This window comes from Camelina sativa, chromosome 10, assembly GCF_030686135.1.
Source record: "Camelina sativa cultivar CO46 ecotype springtype chromosome 10, ASM3068613v1".
Classification (NCBI taxonomy): domain Eukaryota; kingdom Viridiplantae; phylum Streptophyta; class Magnoliopsida; order Brassicales; family Brassicaceae; genus Camelina; species Camelina sativa.
Window position 1 is genome coordinate 4211522 of NC_141889.1, and position 20570 is coordinate 4232091.

The following is a 20570-nucleotide window of genomic DNA, read 5'->3' on the forward strand; positions in this document are numbered from 1 at the left end:
TTGGTTGAAAGATGAAAACAATCGATTGTTTTTATTTACTATTGGACAAATCTCATCACAGACACATGAGGAAACAGACAAATGTTTCTAATGGTGTTTTTGGTCCTTTTACTTGCCTTGCTCTTCTTGTCTCAGATCACTGTAATACTCACTGATCCATTTCTCCATCTCCGCAACTTCTTGCCTCCTCTGTTCTTTCAGCCACTCAGGGTCGTCTTTTGTAGCAGCCCTCAGATCCGCATGGTGAGCTCCTGCTTTATACACAGTTTTTCAGTTTCCTTGTTTATAAATATAATACGAATGTGTGTGTGTGTGTTCACTCTTCAATTTTCACAAACATTTAACCTTTCTTGGTCACAAGCGCAATGATGCTACTCGATATGTTCTTCAGAACCCTGAAAATTCCATTAACATCTCAAGTCCTATAGAGTTTTTGTATTGACATGGAATATGGAATTAGGAATGAGTGACTTTACCCTTCTCTGCTCCATGGATCCTGCATTCCGTTGGAGAATATAATGTTGCTACCAAATCTCTTCAATACCATCTCTATTCTCTGCAACGAACATACTTTGATCAAAAGCTGAGCGCTTTTAGTTCTGTTATCTTCAAAATTTAAACAAACCTGTCCGCCAAATTCGGTGGTAATCCAGTGTGGTCTAGGCTTGACACCATATTCCCTTAGACATGCTTCTTGGTCTCGTTTGTCATTACTTTCGAATGGTTGAAACATGCTCTGGTTCGAACAGCTTATTGGCATGACCATCTCTGTGCAAGCCTTTTTTTTTTTCATCCAATAGTAGCATTGATCCATTGGTAAGTTAAATACCAAATTTTGTAAATTATTGTGAACTGTTCAATTAATTAACAAAAAGGAAACAGGTAGACTCATGGATACCTGCCAGTACCAACCATTGAGTCCATGAGGATCAGTTTCGTTTTCAATATCGAAGCAATTCTCTGAACTTGAATAGTTGTAGTATAAGTTTGCAGCTGCAAATGCACGATCAAGATTGCTGGCTTCTAGAGGAAACCCGTCGATGATCTTGCACATCTAGTGTAATAAGATGACTCATTGTGAATAAACCGGTACAAGAAAAACATTACCTTTTAACATTCTAAAACATGTCTTACCTCTTCCACTGGATAAGCAGGCAGTGGAGCCATGAAACTTGCTGGAGTTGGATAATTAACCATTGCTGCATTAACAAAGGCTGACTCTAGCCACCCTGAGGCTGAACTGACATAGTGAAGATCCCTGTGATTGTTAAATATTAGACAACATAGCATCACAAGTTAAGAGTTCTCGAAGATTAGCACTGTCAACAATGAGGTTAAAGCAGATTATTACTTGCAAGTTCTGAACTTTTTGCTGAGTTTTTGTAAGCCATCTTTCATGGTGGAAAAAGCATCCAGTTCTCCCCAGCTTCTCTTGATGACTTCAAAACAGTTGACACTCGCATCCTTCTCACAATAAATGGCATGAGAATCTCAACATTGAATAGACTTTTTGTACTAACCGTGTTTAGAAATATACAGACCTTGAAATCCTGAGAAACGGTATCATAGAAGCTTGAAGACGGAACAATCTTATCAAACTGCAGAATTGGAGCAGAGGATGCTAATGCGCCAATTGCAATATGCGGATACTTTAGCCTGAACCACGCTGCAAGCACTGTCTCAGGAAATAGAGTACAGCCGATGAGAGTATATAGGAGTGTAGTAATAAGAAGTGACGAATTGACTGGAATTTTGTAAGCTTACTTCCACCATAAGAACCACCAAGGACTATGACAGGAGATGCTTCTGACGATAGATTCTGCTTCAAGCTTCTTATCAAGATTGCGTAATCAGCTAACGCTTGCTGTGAGTTCAGGTATCCCATTTTCTTGGCTGACCTCGGCGGATTGGACTCTCCATAGAATCTATGCTGCAAGGATATACAAAAGACCAAACAAACAGAGAGGCATTAGTGTTTTTAAGTTAGATTCTTCAGATACGAGATGCAATATGAGATTTTGCGAAAACTTTTACTTCGATAAAGATAAGAAGAGCCTGGAACTTGGGAGCAATGTCCAACATGAATCCAGTGTTAGAAGCAAACCATTCAATGTCACCTTCATTGCCCGTGTAGACAAAGATGGGGCCACCTTTGCGCCAGAAATGGCTGCTGATGAGGTACTTCTGATGGAAGATTATGTAGCTCTCTGGTTGGAAACTAAAGTGGTCTAAATTCTGAGGGAAATAACGAGTCTGAAAGTGAAAGGGTAACTCTGCCTTTGACTTGGAGATCTTCATGTTTTGTCTCAAAGATGAAAGATGGTAGGAACCTCCAGGAGGATACTTTGCTTCTGCAACAATAGTTAAGAAGAAGAAGAAGAATACAAGACATAAACAAGCTGACATTTTATCCATGTCTCTCTCTGCCACTCTAAGTAGAAGAACAACTCAAACACTCAGAGACAATAAATAAGAAGAAGTGTCTTTGGTCTTATGTCTGCGTCACTCTTTTGGAGCTTGTGGAGGGAAAAAAAATGAGATATGTATAAGGAAAACCTTCTGTCATGTTTCTTGTATTAACATTGGTTTTCCTTATACATCTCATTTTTTTGTGTAAGAATGATGCTAACACAAAACGAAGTAACAGCAACTTGCAACTAAACCCGAACATATCGAATTTCCCATCTTGGCATACACATAATTACACAAATATGATATATTGGTTTCTTAATAAAGTCCAATATACACTGAATTTTTGCAAGTGATTCTCAGGAACAACAGTGTCAAGAGAAGAATCGTTGGACGCTTCAGGTGAGAATACCAATACGGTTATAGGATTAGGAAGAACAATACATCCACATTTCATAGTGTACGCACAGGAAGACCATTGGACCACTCAATTTCCGGGTTGCAATATAGAAAATAAGCACATGGCTCTAAGCAAATTTATATCATTACCAAACTAGAAATTAATTGACAGTTTTCTTTTTCTGTACATTAGTCTGAAACAAGAGTAATAGAGGCTAAGTTCTTTAGCCAGAACCAATTGGTATAAAACAAAACAAATCAACTTAAAACAGGCAAGATTGAAAATGAATGAATACTTAGCCCACAGAGTCAGATTCTTGATCAAAACAGATTTCCAATCACATCAGTGAGTTGAGCTGTCACAAAGTTATAGTTGTATTGGCCACCACAAACTTAACCCAAGTTAAGTTGTATCATTTATTGTTTCTTTCAGTCTATAATTTCTATCCCACAATCAACGTGTGTGCTTCGTAGCAACCTACAAAGGCTATGAAAGCTTTCACACTTGTAGATTAACTAGATAGCATTCTCTCTTTCTTTTCTTATAACCATTTTAATTATATCTTGTTTGGGATTGGGTTTAGAATCTGATATCTTTAATTGGCAAACACAACTGAGATAACTCATCTGACGATAATCACATGCCCATTGATCACATCCATGTGATTTTTATGATAGATACAGAGGAAACACTACTGAGAACACTTTATTAAGATCTCTAAGACAAAATCATCACATGGATCCCAAGTTCAAAACTTTAACAGTAGCTAATAAAAACTTGAAAGGAGTTTGATTTTTTTCGAGGACTCAGATTCGCCTTTTCTCAGACAGATTAGAGAGGATACACTCTTCCGCCATGGCTGCTGACAAAGAAAAAAAGACTTCTTTTTTTCCTTATAGCCCCGCCATGAAAGAGAGAGTGTTACCACAATGTCTGGTCTACTGACTTCTTAAGAATCATCATCGTCTCCCAATAATAATAATAATAATAATAATAAGAAAAAGATAAGAGATCGAGGCAAAGCAGAATCAGTGAGCAAAGAAGATCAGAAGGAGTAGAGATGGTGGTGGAGGAGATCTGATTGGACGATTCATCACCACTTTAACAAGTGGTTCGTCAAACAAAGATTTGAAAATCATCGGATCCGCTTCCACCGGAAGAAAATAAAATCCTCCGGGAGCAGAATCCTCATACTTAAACTAATGAGAGCAAAACCCTAAAAAAAAAAATTGACTTCTTTATGGGGAAATATATAGTACCCAATTTCCAGTTTCACCCTCCGATGATTCAGCTACTTAGTCGGACAGGTAAAAGGGTATAAGGGTCATTCCCAGAAGAATACTAAATTGATCTTATACTTTCTTTACAACAAAGGAGTAACGGTTTTACCAAAAAAAAAAGGTAAAGAAACCTTTAGATGGTCTCTTTGCCTTTCTGCTTAACTAATCTTGGGTCAATAACTTGTCCTGATGAGTTGATAGTATAAGTAACCTGTTCATGATAAAACAAGAACACTTTTGTTATGTTTATTTTGGTCTTGAAAACATATCTTAACAACACAAGAGTGGAAGTAACTACTTACAAAATCTGAGAAGCTAACTCTGTGAAGAAGAAACCCATCTTCAATTTCTCTGACATAAGATTATGCATTTCTCTCAGATATTAAGATTGAGCTTTCATAGTTTATGATTATAATGTCATAATAAAGATCTTCTTACCTCTTATTACTATCAGACGTTAGACCTCGGTTCTCTGATTGATTAGGAACCGTAATGCAAGTGAAGCTCTCGCTAATGCCTCCGCTGGTGCAGCCTTTTTCGCTTATATATAAGTTCTTGTTTCATCAAAAGTTTCCCCTCTCAGATTAATCATAAACTTTGATTTCTCGGCAATACGATGGGATATTTCAATGTCTTACCACTCCATATTTGGTCATGATTTGGTGAAATGTCCTTGTCACTTCCTTGGCCTCCTTCCTTAGAGTGAGTAACGAGTCTGATCCAACAACAATACGCCTGTATCAAGAACGACTATTGATTGTTTAATCCATTCGACTGATTTTGGAGAGCAGAGAGCAAGTTGGGTCACAAAAAAGTGACAGAGCACTTGTGTTGCATTGTTTTCTACAAGTTCTTGAGAGATCAAGAGAGGCTATGAGCTTATAACCAACTTACCAATCTCCATCCGCTGCTTTAAGAATCCTTGTTAGCCCTTTCAATTGACTGATCATCGAGCCATTCAATGTTCCAGCGAACACTTCCTTCAGTTTCAATCAATCAGAGTATCAGACAAAGGAAACAAAGAATCAAAGTAAGCTTAACAAAAACTCTATCAAATTCACAGAAACAAACTGATTCTACCTGCTGTAGTGAGCCAATGTCTACGAAAACAACATCCAAGGATCCATTAAAAGGCATCGCGATGCGCTCTCTGGAATATCCAGATCCTTTCCTTCTAGTGTACCTAAAACGCATCTAACTGATTAGTTTTCTTGTTACGTTACATCAACAGAACTTAAGCTAACTAACAGGGTTTATATTCCAGAGGATCTCAAGTTACCATGGAAGTTTCAGTGAAGAAGACACTCGAGAAGCCTGCGAAAAGATCAATACACTCATTATTCATACAAACTGCTCAACAAAAGAGACTCAGAACTTTTCTGTCACAATTCAAGTAAAATTAAGCTGAAGAACTGACATGTTGCAGGAGTGGGTCATCTTCTCCATGTTCACTTGAGCTCACCACAAATTTTGCCTTGTAAGTTTCTGCAGCTTTCTCCATCTTCATCGATCAAACAGTAACAAAATTAGTACAATATGATGTTTTGACACCATAAAAACTCAAACTTTTGGATCTGAGGAGGCTAGAAAATCTATAAAGAACCAAACTTTTTGACCTGAAACCAGTGGACTCGATAATAACTAGATAAATTGCAGAGACGAAAACAAATTTTATGTTCCAACCAAAAAAAAAAAAAGGAGGAAGATGAGAAACGAACCAATCGGAGAAGGTGAGTTTGGCGGTGAAGAGGCCTGAAACCTCCACCAGCGACGGAGATGAAATAAAGATCTAGAGGTGTGGCATTGTCAACGTCGTTACTAGAGAAGAATGGGTGACCCAAATGCAGAGACACATAGACGATGAGACAGAGAGATAATTGTATGAAGATTGTACAACCCCATGACGATTGCTTCATGCCTCTCTTTTTTAATCTGGATTCTGAGTTTTATCACAGAAAGACAGAGAGAGAGAGAGAGATTGAAACTAAAAATGAAGGAAACAGTTTGAAAGCTGTCTTTTTTATTTTCTTCAAGTGGTGGTAAGAGACTGCAACATTAGCATGATGATGATGAACTGACTCATTCACACACGCACAATTTCTTAATGGAACAAATAATTAAGATGAGATCACATCACATCGTACACGAAAGATTCGTGGATGGACATGACTGGTTTCCCTAGTTTCGATTTTAAATCTCATCATTGTATATATTTCTTACACAAGTGAAAAGCCCAGCCCATAAATCTCCTTTCAACGCAAGTCTTTTAGATAAAATGGATCAAAAATGATATAGAGAAATTTCACAAGGACAGTAGACTCACAAACTGATTTATCTCTGATTTCTACCAGAGATAACAAAATTTTCATTAGGGGTTTCAAGAGCAAGCCCATCTAGATAATTTCATGCTCGTCATTCTCCTTTTCTTGTTTGCTTTATTCTTTGAAGCTAACCTCAGTTTCCTCTTGGCGTTTCTCTCTGGATTTACCACTGCCATTAGCTTCTCTTCTCGCTTTCTCTTCTCTCTTTTCGTTCTCAAACTGTTTCTTATTTCACTGTACACTTCCACAAACATTTTGTTGCCTAAACTCTTGTCCCTTATACTGTCTCGTACATCTTCTGCTAGCTGTTTAAACTCACCTGATAAAACCATAATATTTTGTTACATTTATTATGATAACAAGTCTGCAGAGGAAAAATAACACACAGAAAAACTTATATTACCTTCGATGATTTTTCCTGTATATCCTTCGCAGACTTTGTACAACGGAAGCAGAATTTTGTAGGCATAGAAGCGACATTCTTCTTGATTCATTTGCGAGGCAAAAGCTTTATAGACGTTGAACACAACTCTCATCTATATCACAAGCAAATATGGAAGAAAAAAATTAGTTACTAAAGCCTTTAATAGATAAGGTTTAATCAGAAAAGGGAATGGCGCAAACCTGAATAGACTCCATATCAAGAGCAAGCTTTCCCAATCTTTTGAGCACACTTCCAATCAATACATTTCTTACATCATTCGCATTATCTTCACCATTCTCAGTACGTTTGCCTGAGGTAAGAGCCAAAAAAGTAGACCTTCCTTTCCCTGAATCAAGCACTTCAAAGGCTTTGAGGAACACCACTTGCTCATCCTCGTCAAGACTGGACCAGAACCCACTGTGAATTGCTTGATCAGATTTTCCAATAAGACAATGAAGACTATAGACCGCAAGGACTATATTGGCTGTGAGCAAATCAACATCAACGTTGTCCCTGGTGGATTGCTCCTTTAACTGGAAGCAAAGAGAAACAGCCACCATGAACAGGCTACTTGGCTTCTCTAAAAGAGAATTGGCCACTAATGTCTGAGATTCTGCTCTTTTCTTCCCAGCCAATGCCACAAAATAACGATTTAGGAGCCGGCAGGATATCTCTCGCAACCATACGTGTGGGTGCAACAAGAACTTAAACACCGTTTTCCAAATTTCCTGTAAAATATACATCAGAAAATATTGAGGCCCAATATGTCAATTCTTCCGACCGAAAAAAGGGAAATAATCAACAAGAAAGAAAAAAAATGACAGGCTCAGAAGGAAAAAGTTCCCAACTAAGTTCAAGATAGTGATTGATAATAAAGCTAAAGCAGTAATTTTCTGAGCTGGAGACCTCTATCTCAAGATTTGACAACAAGCTAAGATCAATGGTCCTATAATCTTGACAACGGGCAAAAATTAATAACTATCAAAAGCTACATATATATCACAGCTTCATGATACAGTGATTGACGAGACAAGTACTTATCAGAAGTCTACTGCGACAATAAACCACATTTAGCATCATACGACTGAGTGCATACCTCGAAATCTTTTCCGAAACTTAAATCTGGAAATTGCTCGAGCATCTTCTCTATCATAACCAGTGAGTAGTATGCTTCCTTCCAATAAGGAAGACTGCCTTCTTCAACAGTATCCTGCAACTGTACGCTAGAAGCACTAACAGCAGACTCCAGAATCGTTTTAGCATCCTGCAATATATTGTAGATATGCTTCCGGAATGTTTTCTTCATGGTGTCAATAAAAAATCCCAATACCTGTACAGCAACCAGAAAATTAATGAACTTCAATTCCGCACGAAGCAAGGAACATTATACAAAAGGGGCCAACATAATATGAACGAAAAAACCTTCAGGTAACACCACTTGTTATTCCTGTTTCTTGCATATTTAAAAATATATACGTTCCTACTTCCTACTGTCTGACATCCAACTATTGTCACAAAGCGAGCTAAATAAGAACATAAACCCTCAGCTTTTACCTGTGCTGCACAAGCCCGTAAGTTCTGCTGCTTATACCAACACAAACAGTACAAGAGACTGGAATCAACTTGATCTGTACTCATGCGACCTATCAGAAGTTCTATCAAAGCACCAACCCGAGACCGCACATCTTTATCAATCTCATTGGCCAAACAAAGAACAAGTTGAAGGAACAATGTTTTCGACTGCCGATCAAGATCCGACTGCTTGCCGAGATTAGGTTCTGAGAATTTCAAGATTAGCGCTTCAAGCATGTCAAGAACTGCTTCTCTTCCAGTTGAATATTCATACCTGAAGAAAAAATTCAATCAGTATAAGAAAAATTAGAGCCAAATTGAATTCACACTCTGCGCATACGTACCTCAGATTTTCCAGCAGAAAGTTCACATGTTGCTCTAAACGTTTTTCAGAAAGCTTATAGTGGACGATAAATTGCAACAGTATCTGTTTACATTTCTTGCGGATGGATTCCGACTGACTTTTTACCATCAATTCTGAAACCTGAGTAGCAATGTCATATATCTCTGGAACCACAAGCTTCCGTTTCACGATGGCCTTGAGGAGTGAAAGAGCAATAAAGGATGTGTCTGACTCCAGATTCTCCAGATCAACAAACATGGGGAACTGAACCAACATTTTCAACTGCTCAGATGATAAAGTTATATTTTTATTGTCGAGAAGCGTTGTTAACAGCTTCAGGCATGACTGCACAAGTGGACTGCTGGAACTCACTGCAGACTGAGCAATGGTTAACAATACTGTTTTTACTTCATCTGCTTCAGACATGAGGGAGGGCAGTGGAAACCTTATTAGTGAAGTAAAACATCTAAGAGATAAAGATACGATATCCTCATATTTAGAACTCAAGCATCCAGTAAGTAGTCTGACAAATGGATCTAACATGGACAACAGCTCTTTATCAGCGTTGTCGCATTTCAACTTCTTCATTCGGTTATGCAATAAGTCAAGAGCAAACACAGTTATAAGATGTGGGCATGACTTCGCACCAGAAATCAACCCAACGGTATTTTTCAGATCTCTTGAAATCCTTTTCTTTCTGGATGGTAGAGAAGAGACTTGATCTCCAGGACCATTCCTATTGTTAATGCCATCATCAACACGGGCATATATAAAAACAAAAAGATCTCCTTGGTCAACAGATGGATTGCTTTCGATACCTGCTGCAATTTGCCTTAACATGTTCTCCAGATTAGTTTTGATCTTCGGAGTTAGATGCCGCTGTAGCTGAGCAGTGACCGGAGAGAGTAACGTCAACCCATGGCTTCTGAACGTTACATTTTCAGCAATCAGTTTCAGAGTCTCAAATGACTTTCGTTTTCTTGTTTCTTTCATTTTGGATGCGAATTTTTCCACGTCTTTCTGTTCAGCAACCTCTCCAAGGATATCGGTTTCTACCACAGCAAGGAGATCAACCAAACAATGATCTAACTTCCCACACGTAGATTTGGACAGGCACCTTGATAAGATAAAATTGAGAGTGTGCCCCAGCACATGCACCTCAGATCCTCGTTTTAAGATAGCACGTAAAACGTTGACTACAATTTGCAAGTACTCCAGCCCAAGTTCTTTCAAACAAGCAGACAGAGCCAATCTGGCTTCATCACGTACGCTCTCCAACCGATTCTTCAAAAAACTGGCAATTTTATGAACTATGGAGGACAGGTTTGAGTCCATTACATCTTCAGGAAGTAGTTTTAGAACCTTCAGCGCAGCCACACTGCTGTTAACATTAACGTTATCAGAATCAGAATTTATCAGCTTCTGCATCTTCGGGAACACAATTTTCTGTAGGCAAGTCCTAATTTCCTCCGCCTCCTGTGGGTAACTATCTTTTGCAAAATGAAATTTATCCAAAATCAAGCAGATAAGTCGCAGCAGGAGTTTTCCCTTTTTTTGATGCTTGTTCATCTCACGAAAACACCGATTCAATAGAGCATAGTATGACTTCCAACTCATATGTGCAGATACAGATGCAAGGGCTTCTGTGCATGCATTTCGGACATTATTTTCTTTTCCATCTTGTCCATCAAGCAAAATATTGAAAAAGACCGAAACCAAAAGTTTTCTCAATACTCCCTGCAACACCAACATTTGCGTAAGTCTTTCGCAGTACAGCAGTTGCATTTAAAAATGTAAGAAATTCAAGGGATGACCTCAGGCAGACTGCTATCTTTGACCACATTTGTAAAACGTGAAATTGCCCTTCCTCTACGGTGTACCTACAAGAAATTGAAAGGAGATCAATTACCATAAGGTTTCTAGAATCTTCACGAGCTATATGCCGCTTCATCCTCTATGGGTATAATAAGGTTTCAACAAACCCATTGGATTGAGTTAGAGGGAAAAAAAAGATTAGAACAAAACCAGAAGTTGGTCTTGGTTACTGTGTGGTTATCACCACAGCTCGGATACAAATTGTGGATTCAAGGAATCCTATGATAAAAAATGGCTTACCTGAATGTGAACAATAGATTTAAAAAAGTCTACATTCTCGTCTTCAGAGCATAACGGTCTGAATGCAGAAAGATTTCCAGCATCTGGAAGTTTGGTCACCATCTCCCGTATCAAAAGAAACCACTCCTGTTAAAGATTAATTTGTTTCAGAGAATCGTCAGACCAAAGAAGAAAGCTATGAGTATCCATATTACACCAAATTCAATATCCCTGGCAAGAGACTTATCTATAAAGCAAAGACACAGCAACAAGCTAACCATAAGCAACAGCAATAAACCTGCCCTAGAGCTAGTGTCCAATGAAATTTACATTATTTTTCTTCCGGCCATTTCTTTCTGTTCGATTCGGGAGGGTACTGTACCTTTATTATGATGCCTCCTCTGTTTATTGCATCTCCCATGTGTTTCAAAATGAAACTTCTTAAAATACACAGTATTCGATCTCCTGTCCAGCTGACATCAGCTATTTTGACCTCTTTACCAAGTTCAGAGTGTGATGAAGCCTCTTCGCGAAGTATTGAGGCTGAAAAATCAATGAAAGAAGACAAGAGCTTCTGTGCGCTACCCCTTAACATAATGGATTCTGATGATACGTTGTATATACTCTGTGAGAGTATGATCTTTGTGTGCTGCTCTGAGGATTTATTAAAAAAATCTGCATCAATCTCCACATAAGCATTAACTATCTTTTCATAGTCCAGGTCGTCAACTTCCATGACTGAGATGGCATTCATATCGCGAATGCGCTTCGCCTGTAGGTTGGGAACCAATTGTTAGTTACAATTGCAAAATAAAAAATAAAAAAAAGAGAAGGAAAATGACTCAGCTTCACACAGAGACATGATACTAACCACATCAACCAGAGAAGAGTCTTTTTCTGCAATAGATTCAAGTAGATCACAAATGCATAATCTAACTTCACAGTCAGCGTCAACAAGTAGAGGAGAGATTATATTTATAATTTTGCTGGTACTCTCAATCCCAAGGAACGGTATGATGTCCTGAATAGCTAGCAAAGCCTCACGACGAATATCTGTAAGAACAATAAGACAGTAACATACAACAGACGTGATATTGTAAGTTTTACACGTGATATTGTAAGTTTTTTTTTTTTTTTTTTTTTTTTTTTTTTGAATCTAATGTTAAATTATATTCAAAGAAAAAAATGTACTGTTTTACAACTTGTGCAACATGTTTTGAAAAATTATCTTAGCTGAAAGCCATATACTTAGTCAGCCTCTCCTACAACTATAGTAATCATACCAATAAAAGCAATGATAGTAATCATACCAGAATCTTTCACACTTTTATCCAAGAAAGACAGCAAGACGTCCAAATACTTCATAGCATGAGAGGGATCTCGCACACGCTTTGACAATAATTTAAGAATTTTCATCTCTCTTTCCCCATGATACTTGACTGATTTCCTGTACATAAGTAACACTTAAAGAAATAGTAGAAACAAGAGGAAATAATTGGGTCCGGTAATTTACAAGAGTCCTAACCTTTTAAATATATCCCCAATGAAAAGAGAATGCAAGCTGTTAATCAGTGCGTCTATATAAGGATCTAAGAATCCACTGATCATATTGGCATCCTCACCAAATTCATTTTCAAGGCAAAGCAGATTCTCTATGAATTTTAAGGCAGAAGACTTTATAGCTTCTGAAGCTGTGGTGACTGTTAGAACTGAAAAAATGTCTGGAACAAGAGACTCCTCCCGAGATAATAGGGTGAAGAGATTACGGCTTCTACTCATTGACAAGAAGCATGAGAACAAGGAACTTGGTTTCTCACTACTAGAACCCTCCTGTTTGAAACTCTTAATTAAAGGACTCACTGCCGAGAAGAAGAGGTCCCAGAACTCGGAGCCAAGATCACAATCCTCATATTTATCAAGAACATGAGCAATGATTTTCAGACATAAGGATCTCAACTCTTTAAACTGCTTCAAAGCAGTACCAGCCTACACAAAAACGGGAAAATGTCAGGCAATACAAGAATTCCAAAGGAGATAGGAGAAACCATAATGATTTGTTTGCATGGATACCCTACACAAGACTTTAGCGAAAGAGGCAAACAACACTAATAACCATTTTACCTGGTCATGATTTATTGAAGCATTTTCTTTATCATATGAAGTTGATGGGTTGGCTGCCAATGAATCAATGTTCCTTTCTTCATCAATATTTGGAGCAGAATTTCCCAATAGCCGGACAACACATCCCATCAAAAAGTCTAGAAAAGGTCGGACACGGGATTCATCAAAGACTTCAAGGATATGTTGGATGACATGAAGAAACCCAGATTTCTGATTCCTGGATAATGTCGAAATAGTATCAACAGTGAAATACTTCAGGAAATTCGAGTTATGGAAATAGTCCATAGAACTTTCGCCAGAACTCCAAAACGAGTCCATTGTTTCCTCTGATATGATGTTCAAAGGCTTTATCAACAAGGCAAAGAACAGGGCAAGTTCATTAACATCCAGCTGAGATATAAAGCAAAGAACTGCCTGCCGGTGACGGATACTTGTATGCTGACAAGAAAAACAACGATAACTTGTTGGGACCCAAATGAAAACTGTATTGCATAGTGAAGTAAACTAAAAGTATTTATTATGTACCTTCCGTGAAGCCGAACTTTTCAATGTTCTAACTTTTGGCATAAGGATGCGAATTACAACAGAAAAAATTTGTGATCTGTGAGGTTCTACGATGTCTTCAGACAAGTTCCAGGTTGTGAGTTCTTCTCTCAATTCTTTAGGTTTGATCAAATTCAACAAATGCTGGCGGTGTGGGAGTAAGAAGTCATTCGACAACAGAAGGCACTCTAGAACATTAGTTTGTATTTCAGCATCATTATCATCCAGGAACCTGGAAAACAAATTTTAAAAAAAAACACAAACCACATTCAAAGGTCAATGGAAGTTCTTGCTCCAAGAGACTCAGAAGAACAGTGAAATATCGAGTTGAGTAGTCTTGCCAACCTATTCTGAAGAACGTCGTTTACAAATTGACTAAAACAAAACGACCTAGGATTCTTCATTAACTTCAGCAAAGTCAACCATTGTATAAGAACCCTCTTCCAGTCCTCTCCTTTACAAACTTGGCGATTATATGATCCGACACTACAAGGTAGAGAAAAAAGATTATGACGACAGTTGAATAATATTATGCTTAAAAACATATAGAGACATGATTACCTCAAAGCATTTTCGCTGTTGTATCCCAGAAATTTCAACAACAATGGGAGAATTTCAGAAGCGCGAGACTGAGCAACACTGGACGCCTTTTGTAAGGTCTGTAGCAACTGAGATAACACCGTTGCAATAGGTGTGCTATCAGACGGTGGAAAGAGAAATGAATTGAAACGGCCCATCAGATCTGTAGATTGCAAGAATAACATATACACATCAGACTATACGGACAAGGGAATGGTTAGATGAAAAATAAGATAGAGATGGGTTTACGGATATATATTTCGATCTAACATATTAAACAGGAGACAAAAAAAAATGGGGAATTAATATTTCATTGTGAGTGGATGAAATAGATATTTTACTTAAATTGTGAGAGCCTACCCGTATGCCTCTCTGAGATGCTTTGGTTCGCGTTCTCACTATGATCGTGGAGTGTCTCAAATTTTAGTTGGCACTGCCCCAAATAACAAACAAAATCACTCCACACCGCACCTGTGTGATTCCTCACAAGAACTGCAAGACACTCAGACGCTGGACCCCACAAATCCAAATATCTATTATGTAATAGTCCCAACATCCCATTCAATACAAGCTTCACATATGCCTCATGTATCCTGCCAGCGGAGAGATCCTTTTGTATTGTAGAGATCAAACTGACCAACATCCGACTAGTATCCACTGTGGGAGCAGTCTCTTCGACTGAGCGTAATAACTGAAGAACCTGTATCTTTAAAGGAAAAGTTTAAGAAAGTAGTGATAACATGATAGTTCAGAGAGGCAACAGAAAGTAGTGATAACATGATAGTTCAGAGAGGCAACAGTTATATAGTCATCATGCTAGTAAGAAATCTGCTTGAGATAAGAATACAGAACAAAGGATATCTACTCACATTCCCTTTAGGAAGAGATTTTATAATCTCTTCAGTTTTCATTTTCTTCTTAGGAGGATGCTCTTCAAAAGAAGGGTCAGACGATAGAGTTTCAAAATGGCACAAAATCCTCAGAGTCATAAGTCGGACGTCTTTGTTTGGGTGACGCAAATTTTCAGAAAATATGTCAAAAGCTTCTACAGCCTTCTTTGCTTGAAGTTCTGGATATGTCTTAGACCTGTCATCATGAGCTAATGCTGGCCTACGATTTAATATAGGGATCAGTTTATCGTCACAGAGTCATCAAAAGAAGAAATTACAGAATAATCACCAAAACAGACAAACTCACCTGTGGATAGAATCCAAAAAATCGGCCACGGGAGACAACACTTGCACACATGACTTAAAATCTTTAGCAAAAGACAAAGCTTCCTCTAGACCACTGTGGTTGATTCTTCCCGGCAGTTTGTAACATGACCTCAAAGCAGTACCAAGTAAGCTCTGCCACATCAATTCTGCCGCACTAAAAGTATCTGCTGAAAAATGTCGCTTATATAAGATGTTATGGTAAAATCCAGGAAGTAAAATTCACATTCAAGGACAACTCAATTTCCAGTGAACAAACAGCTCAATGAAAGAAATATCACGGAGAAGACACTGCAAAACAGGATATGAGAATTATTTAGGTTTTTGTATAGTGGCAGACCCAGACCATGAATCTTCATGTGTTCGATCAACAGATGACACTATCCAAGCACATAATTTGAGTGGCGTCTTTGGGAAAAACAAAAGAAAGCAGCATAAAACAAAGATATAGTATCATGCAAAAAAGAGTGAATCATGCAGTAAAACTTACCATCCGACACTCCCAAATGCTGTCTAAGAGTCTTCTTAAAGCAAATCAGTAATGATGAATCCACTCTAAAATAAGGATAACATTTGACAACTCCCCAAATGATAGCCAACTTGGCCTCGTCAATTTGAACTAATCCAGTATTCTCGATATTCTGTTGAATCTCTTTTAAATTCTTTTCCAAGAACGAATGAATTCTCTCATATTTACCCTCAAATATTTGATTTATGATGTTCACCCCGTCATGACTTGTTTGTTGACTCTCACACAATGTTAGTAACAGAGGAATAACTTCCTCAGGAGACTCCCAAATCATGTTGTTAATTGCACTGCAAAATAGAATTTAGTTGCTGAGACACAGAGATAGAATAATCAATGCGGAACTAATTGAAAAAAAAACTATGATATGAGTCTTGCCTTAATATATTATTTGTAAAGGCTTTCACAACTGAATGATCCTTCTGTAGGAACTCCCTCAAAAAAGTCAGGAAACTGAAAATAAATATGATCAATGTCAAGAAAAGAAAAAAAGGAAGGTTGAAAAGTATAAACATGATCAATGTCAAGATAAATGGCAATAGAAAAAAAGGAAGGTTGAAAAGTATAAACAGATAGATAGTAGACAATACCTTGAACTCTTCAAGGCAAAAATCGGAGCCCATTGCGAAGCAACAATTGCCATTTCATTGACTCTGTTGATTGTGCATAATATCAATTGTAAAACTTCATCGAGGACAGCAGATAAATTATCACCTTCTACAAGGGTCCCAGAGGAAGCAACAAAAGTTGACACAATGCGGCTCACGATTCCAATCAGTGACGAGCTATCTGTTACACAGAGACAGTACCTTAAGTCAGAAAGACATGAAAAGGTATGTTGGCATGTGTAGCCAAAAGGGAGTGCAACAGAACGAGAGGTTGAGAGAGAGAAACAAATCAGCAATTGAATAACTCACCATGTACCTTGCGACCTTTCTCAATCCTAACAACTGCAGTAAGCACTTGCAACAGTCGGCTTAGATGAACTGACTTTTCGTTTGAAATTGATTTGTTTATATTCTTATACAAGCACTCCCACATGACAATTGACTTTTCTGCTTCCAAATCCTCGCATATTCTCTGCAAGACCAAACTCACAACTTCCACGACTGTACCAGGGCCTGCAACGTGATACAAGATTAAACCAGAATAAGAAGGAAATAAGATTTGTAAATCGTGAAAAAGCAGGTTCAGGTATCTATTCACGTTTTTTACATAAATGATTAACAGCCTCTACAGAGTAAAGAATTTATCCCTTCAGCAAGAAAATGAAACATTTATCGAAGATTCACAACATTCAACAAAGATTCCCACCTCCCACCAATATATTGGCATCACTATCACTATTTATAAAGAAATTGTTAAGCATTGGTTCTAACTACCCATCACACAGTACACAAAACGTATTCAACCATCAATTCGTAAATTCATCACAGAATGGATAAATCAACCCCAGTAGCTCGTACGTAAAATAGACTTCTAAATGAAATACTCTTAACATCTCTTTAAAAAGAGAACTTGCCTTGAGTAAAATTATCACAAAGAGATAATGTTGAATCTTTCAGCAAGAACCTCAAAACTCTCCCAGCTTTTGAATGGAGTCCTCCACAGGTACCCCGCATAACATAATATAGTAATCCAACTCCTCCAACGTTGTTGGGTTGATGTGCAACTTCAGAAAGGATCATGCTGATCCCTGTAATATTTAGGAGAGAAGAATCAACTGGAGTGTTAATCAAGTATATTGTCCCTAACGTAGACATTGAAAAACATAAGGCAAGCAATTTATCACCTTTTTCAAGTTGCTCATCTGATGCATTCCTCAACAAAAATGACATGGACTCTGACATAAATTCACTGATATAGTCTTTGGGGTGATACCTCAATTCCACCGTATCCCTTTAGCATAGCAAATTAAATTATAATTAGATTTAACAACATTAACAGCATGTGACAGCCATGTATCGTCTTTCAAGGAGGCTAAATTTTTTTTATCAATGTTAATGGCAGTCTCCCTTTATCCAGTAAGTAAAAGAAAGACCATGTGCAATCATCAGAACCATCCGAATAAACAGACATTTTAGATTAGATTGAAATTCTTTACTTAACTTACCTGAGAATGCCTTCGATGTCGCATACGAGATACTTCCGCAGGGACTCTATTATGGAAGACCATGATGAGAATATCTGCATGAAAAAAGGACGAAATATCAGGAAAAAAAAATATATAAATTGAGGTATTGTCCTAAGAGTAAATATGCTGTAGAACACCAGCAACCTGCTCAATAATCTCCGGCTCTTTCTGGGCACCATTTTTTAGAAGAGTCACTAACGAGCTCACAATTCGTGGCAAGAAGCTAGCCAAGAAATATACAAAAGAAATTGGTAAGAATATTTAATCACATAGACAAGATTTTATCAAAGAAGAATGTAAAATAATATGTCGAAACGAAATTATTTCCCAGAGATCTATCACAGTTATATAATGGGAGACGAAGGTGAGTTAGCAACTCTTTTCTGGCCATTGTATGCAAGGAAAAGAAGGTAGAATTTTTGTAAACATGTTGTAAGCTATTCATAGTCCAGAGTTTCACGACATTAAGGTGTACTTTTTAGGCATCGTAAAGCAATTCATCAGCTTTTCCAAAGCATTTATTTCAATGTAAGCCTTATTAAGGATTACTATGTTTTCAAAGTATATTACTATGTTTTCAGTGTATACTACTAGCACAATAAAGAGAGAATACTCACGGAAGAAAATCCTTCAAGAGATCTCTTGATAGAGCAGCAATCAACCTGCAAAAAAAAAAAAATTATACTTCTGTGCCGAAGAAGATTACAAAAGTGCATGCTCTCAAGAATGAAAAAAAAAAGTGAAGAAATTTAGCAACCATTATTTTAGCTCCTCTGACAAAATTATCCGTTATCAAAGATGTCAGAACAAAATATATATATATCCTTGGAAATAGAACGTGATTTCAGAGTGCTGTGGTTAACTACACTGCCTGACAGTGAAGATTTGGTGGCATACAGATAAAAATGACAACTAGAGTGACAAGTCTATATAAGTGACAAATATATTCCACTGGCAGATGGTTCCAGGCTAAAAGAGTGAGCAGAAATCAGCAAACCTGAGAATGGGTTCCAGAGATAATCTTGCTTTCATTTGTAATCGAGAGACAAGTTTCGAGAAGATGTTTTCTTTTTCCAAAATAACCAACTCCAAATTCTGGACTAATGGTAACATTTCTTCATAAAACAAGATGAAGTCTTCTGCGGTATTTAGTTCCTGCATTCAACCAGTCAAATGAACCAAATCATAGGCATTGCAGCTTCTGCGTCAGACATCAACAATATATTCAGAGATAATGCTTCGATGGTCAACATGCCTATAGGACAAACTAAGGAGAAAACAGAGCAGCAACATTCTTTTCAATGCAACTCTATATAGTATCATGTGAACAATAAAAGCCGTGAGGTGTGAACTTCAAGATCACTAAGATTGCCATTACTTTTCATGTTTCAAGCACCGCATCTTCTAGCCGGAATAAAGCAAAATTAAAACTAAGCACGGGTTACTAAAAGACTACAATGATCTACATAACCTTAGGACACAACAGTCCCAAAGACCAGAAGAAAAATATTGAAACTTTAAAAAGAGGTCCATGGCAACAAAATCAAACATACCCTCCATTCTACGAGGCAATCCCTGAAAAAAGTGGATCCTTCAGAAGGCTCAGCCTTCACCTTATTTAAGGTCCTAAACTCGGTGCTGGTGATGTCAATTTCATTGATTCTCTCGGCGAAATTCTTGAACTGCATCCAGAAGCAATAAAGCACAAACAGCCATATTAGAGAGACACAACGAAAACAGATAATTGAGCTTACTAATGCGGTTAAGACATGACATGAATAACAATACCCCAAAAAACGAACACTTACCACAAATTTCTTACGCCCCCCGGAAGTGTTGAGCGACTTTACCGCTCGAGCATCAGCTGAAGTCGCCATGGTTAATCAGAGAGTGTGCAAAGCTCTGCGTTTCCTAAACATCAAAATCTCCAAAATAGTAAATTTCGAATCCAAACAACTTTAACAATTGAGTACAGAATATCAAACAAAATAAAAGCTTGTAGCAGCAATTAGTAATAATCAACTCTAATTACTCAATTGCTGCAGTTTGAGAATCAACACAAGCCTTAAGAACAAAAGTAAAAGCTTACGTTTGGAAACGAAATCACAGAGAGGGGTACGAAAGCAAAGGTTGGTTCTTAAGAAAACTAAAAATCGAAAAGGCTCTTGAGCTTGAGCTTGAGCTTCGGAGGAATTTGAGAACGCGGCGGAGGAAGAGAAAGGGTTTAAGCTTCGTTTTTTGTTCTCTACCAAAGAGGGCGGTTGGGTTTAACGAGCCGGTTAGGTTTATTCTGGTTTTATCGATCCAAATTCTCGGGTCGTATATTTCTGGTTTTCCATAACCGAGGCGGTGCTGATGGTCCTAAATAAATAAATGAGCCTCCCGTCCGAGCCCGAGCCCGAGGCCTAGGCCCTTATAACTGACTGATTGGGCCTAAACTGGCTTCAATCTTAACATTCGTAACGCTATGGACCTTAAACATTTGAAAAAAATAAGATATGATTACTTTACGTATTAGACTAAATACTGTAAGAACCAAAGACTTTAATCGGAGATTTATATACGATAGGAGGTTAATTTAGTTTTTGCACAATGCCACCTTTCGATGTT

At 37.7% G+C, this 20570-nt stretch overlaps 3 protein-coding genes across 8 annotated transcripts; all 3 read right to left on the minus strand.

Moving 5' to 3' along the window:
* Window positions 1-10: 10 nt before the first annotated feature.
* Window positions 11-2917, minus strand: LOC104717089 (uncharacterized). The gene is made up of 10 exons (XM_010434612.3): window positions 2035-2917; window positions 1765-1930; window positions 1542-1675; window positions 1352-1464; window positions 1135-1258; window positions 899-1054; window positions 626-778; window positions 477-556; window positions 346-395; window positions 11-251 (listed from the first exon to the last, which is right to left on the minus strand). Exons 1-10 carry the CDS (start codon window positions 2413-2415, stop codon window positions 109-111), a joined length of 1500 nt encoding a protein of 499 aa, XP_010432914.2. The 5' UTR covers window positions 2416-2917; the 3' UTR covers window positions 11-108.
* Window positions 2918-4026: 1109 nt separating this feature from the next.
* On the minus strand, window positions 4027-6300 carry LOC104717091 (uncharacterized). The gene is made up of 9 exons (XM_010434614.3): window positions 5808-6300; window positions 5507-5590; window positions 5369-5403; window positions 5170-5272; window positions 4984-5069; window positions 4728-4824; window positions 4528-4643; window positions 4392-4440; window positions 4027-4300 (listed from the first exon to the last, which is right to left on the minus strand). Exons 1-9 carry the CDS (start codon window positions 6003-6005, stop codon window positions 4223-4225), a joined length of 846 nt encoding a protein of 281 aa, XP_010432916.1. The 5' UTR covers window positions 6006-6300; the 3' UTR covers window positions 4027-4222.
* On the minus strand, window positions 6272-20258 carry LOC104717090 (uncharacterized). Of its 6 annotated transcripts, XR_015568306.1 has the most exons (33): window positions 20050-20229; window positions 19769-19871; window positions 19514-19642; window positions 18958-19115; window positions 18578-18622; window positions 18105-18183; window positions 17940-18013; window positions 17619-17725; window positions 17349-17522; window positions 16744-16947; window positions 16417-16615; window positions 16205-16279; window positions 15791-16116; window positions 15284-15470; window positions 14956-15196; window positions 14447-14786; window positions 14069-14249; window positions 13853-13993; window positions 13490-13739; window positions 12965-13402; window positions 12369-12829; window positions 12154-12290; window positions 11715-11896; window positions 11226-11615; window positions 10865-10990; window positions 10564-10629; window positions 9568-10486; window positions 8751-9485; window positions 8389-8680; window positions 7931-8164; window positions 7035-7562; window positions 6814-6946; window positions 6272-6729 (listed from the first exon to the last, which is right to left on the minus strand). XR_015568306.1 is itself a non-coding variant. In XM_087468872.1 (32 exons), the coding sequence occupies exons 2-32, from the start codon at window positions 19835-19837 to the stop codon at window positions 6467-6469; spliced, it is 7965 nt and encodes a 2654-aa protein (XP_087324998.1). In that variant the 5' UTR covers window positions 19838-19871; window positions 20050-20258; the 3' UTR covers window positions 6272-6466. The 6 variants fall into 6 exon arrangements, 5 of the variants coding, with proteins under 5 accessions (XP_087324998.1, XP_087324996.1, XP_087324999.1 ...); XM_087468872.1 differs by having other exon boundaries at window positions 8751-10486; window positions 20050-20258; XM_087468870.1 differs by having other exon boundaries at window positions 8751-10486; window positions 14447-14792; window positions 20050-20200.
* Window positions 20259-20570: the final 312 nt, after the last annotated feature.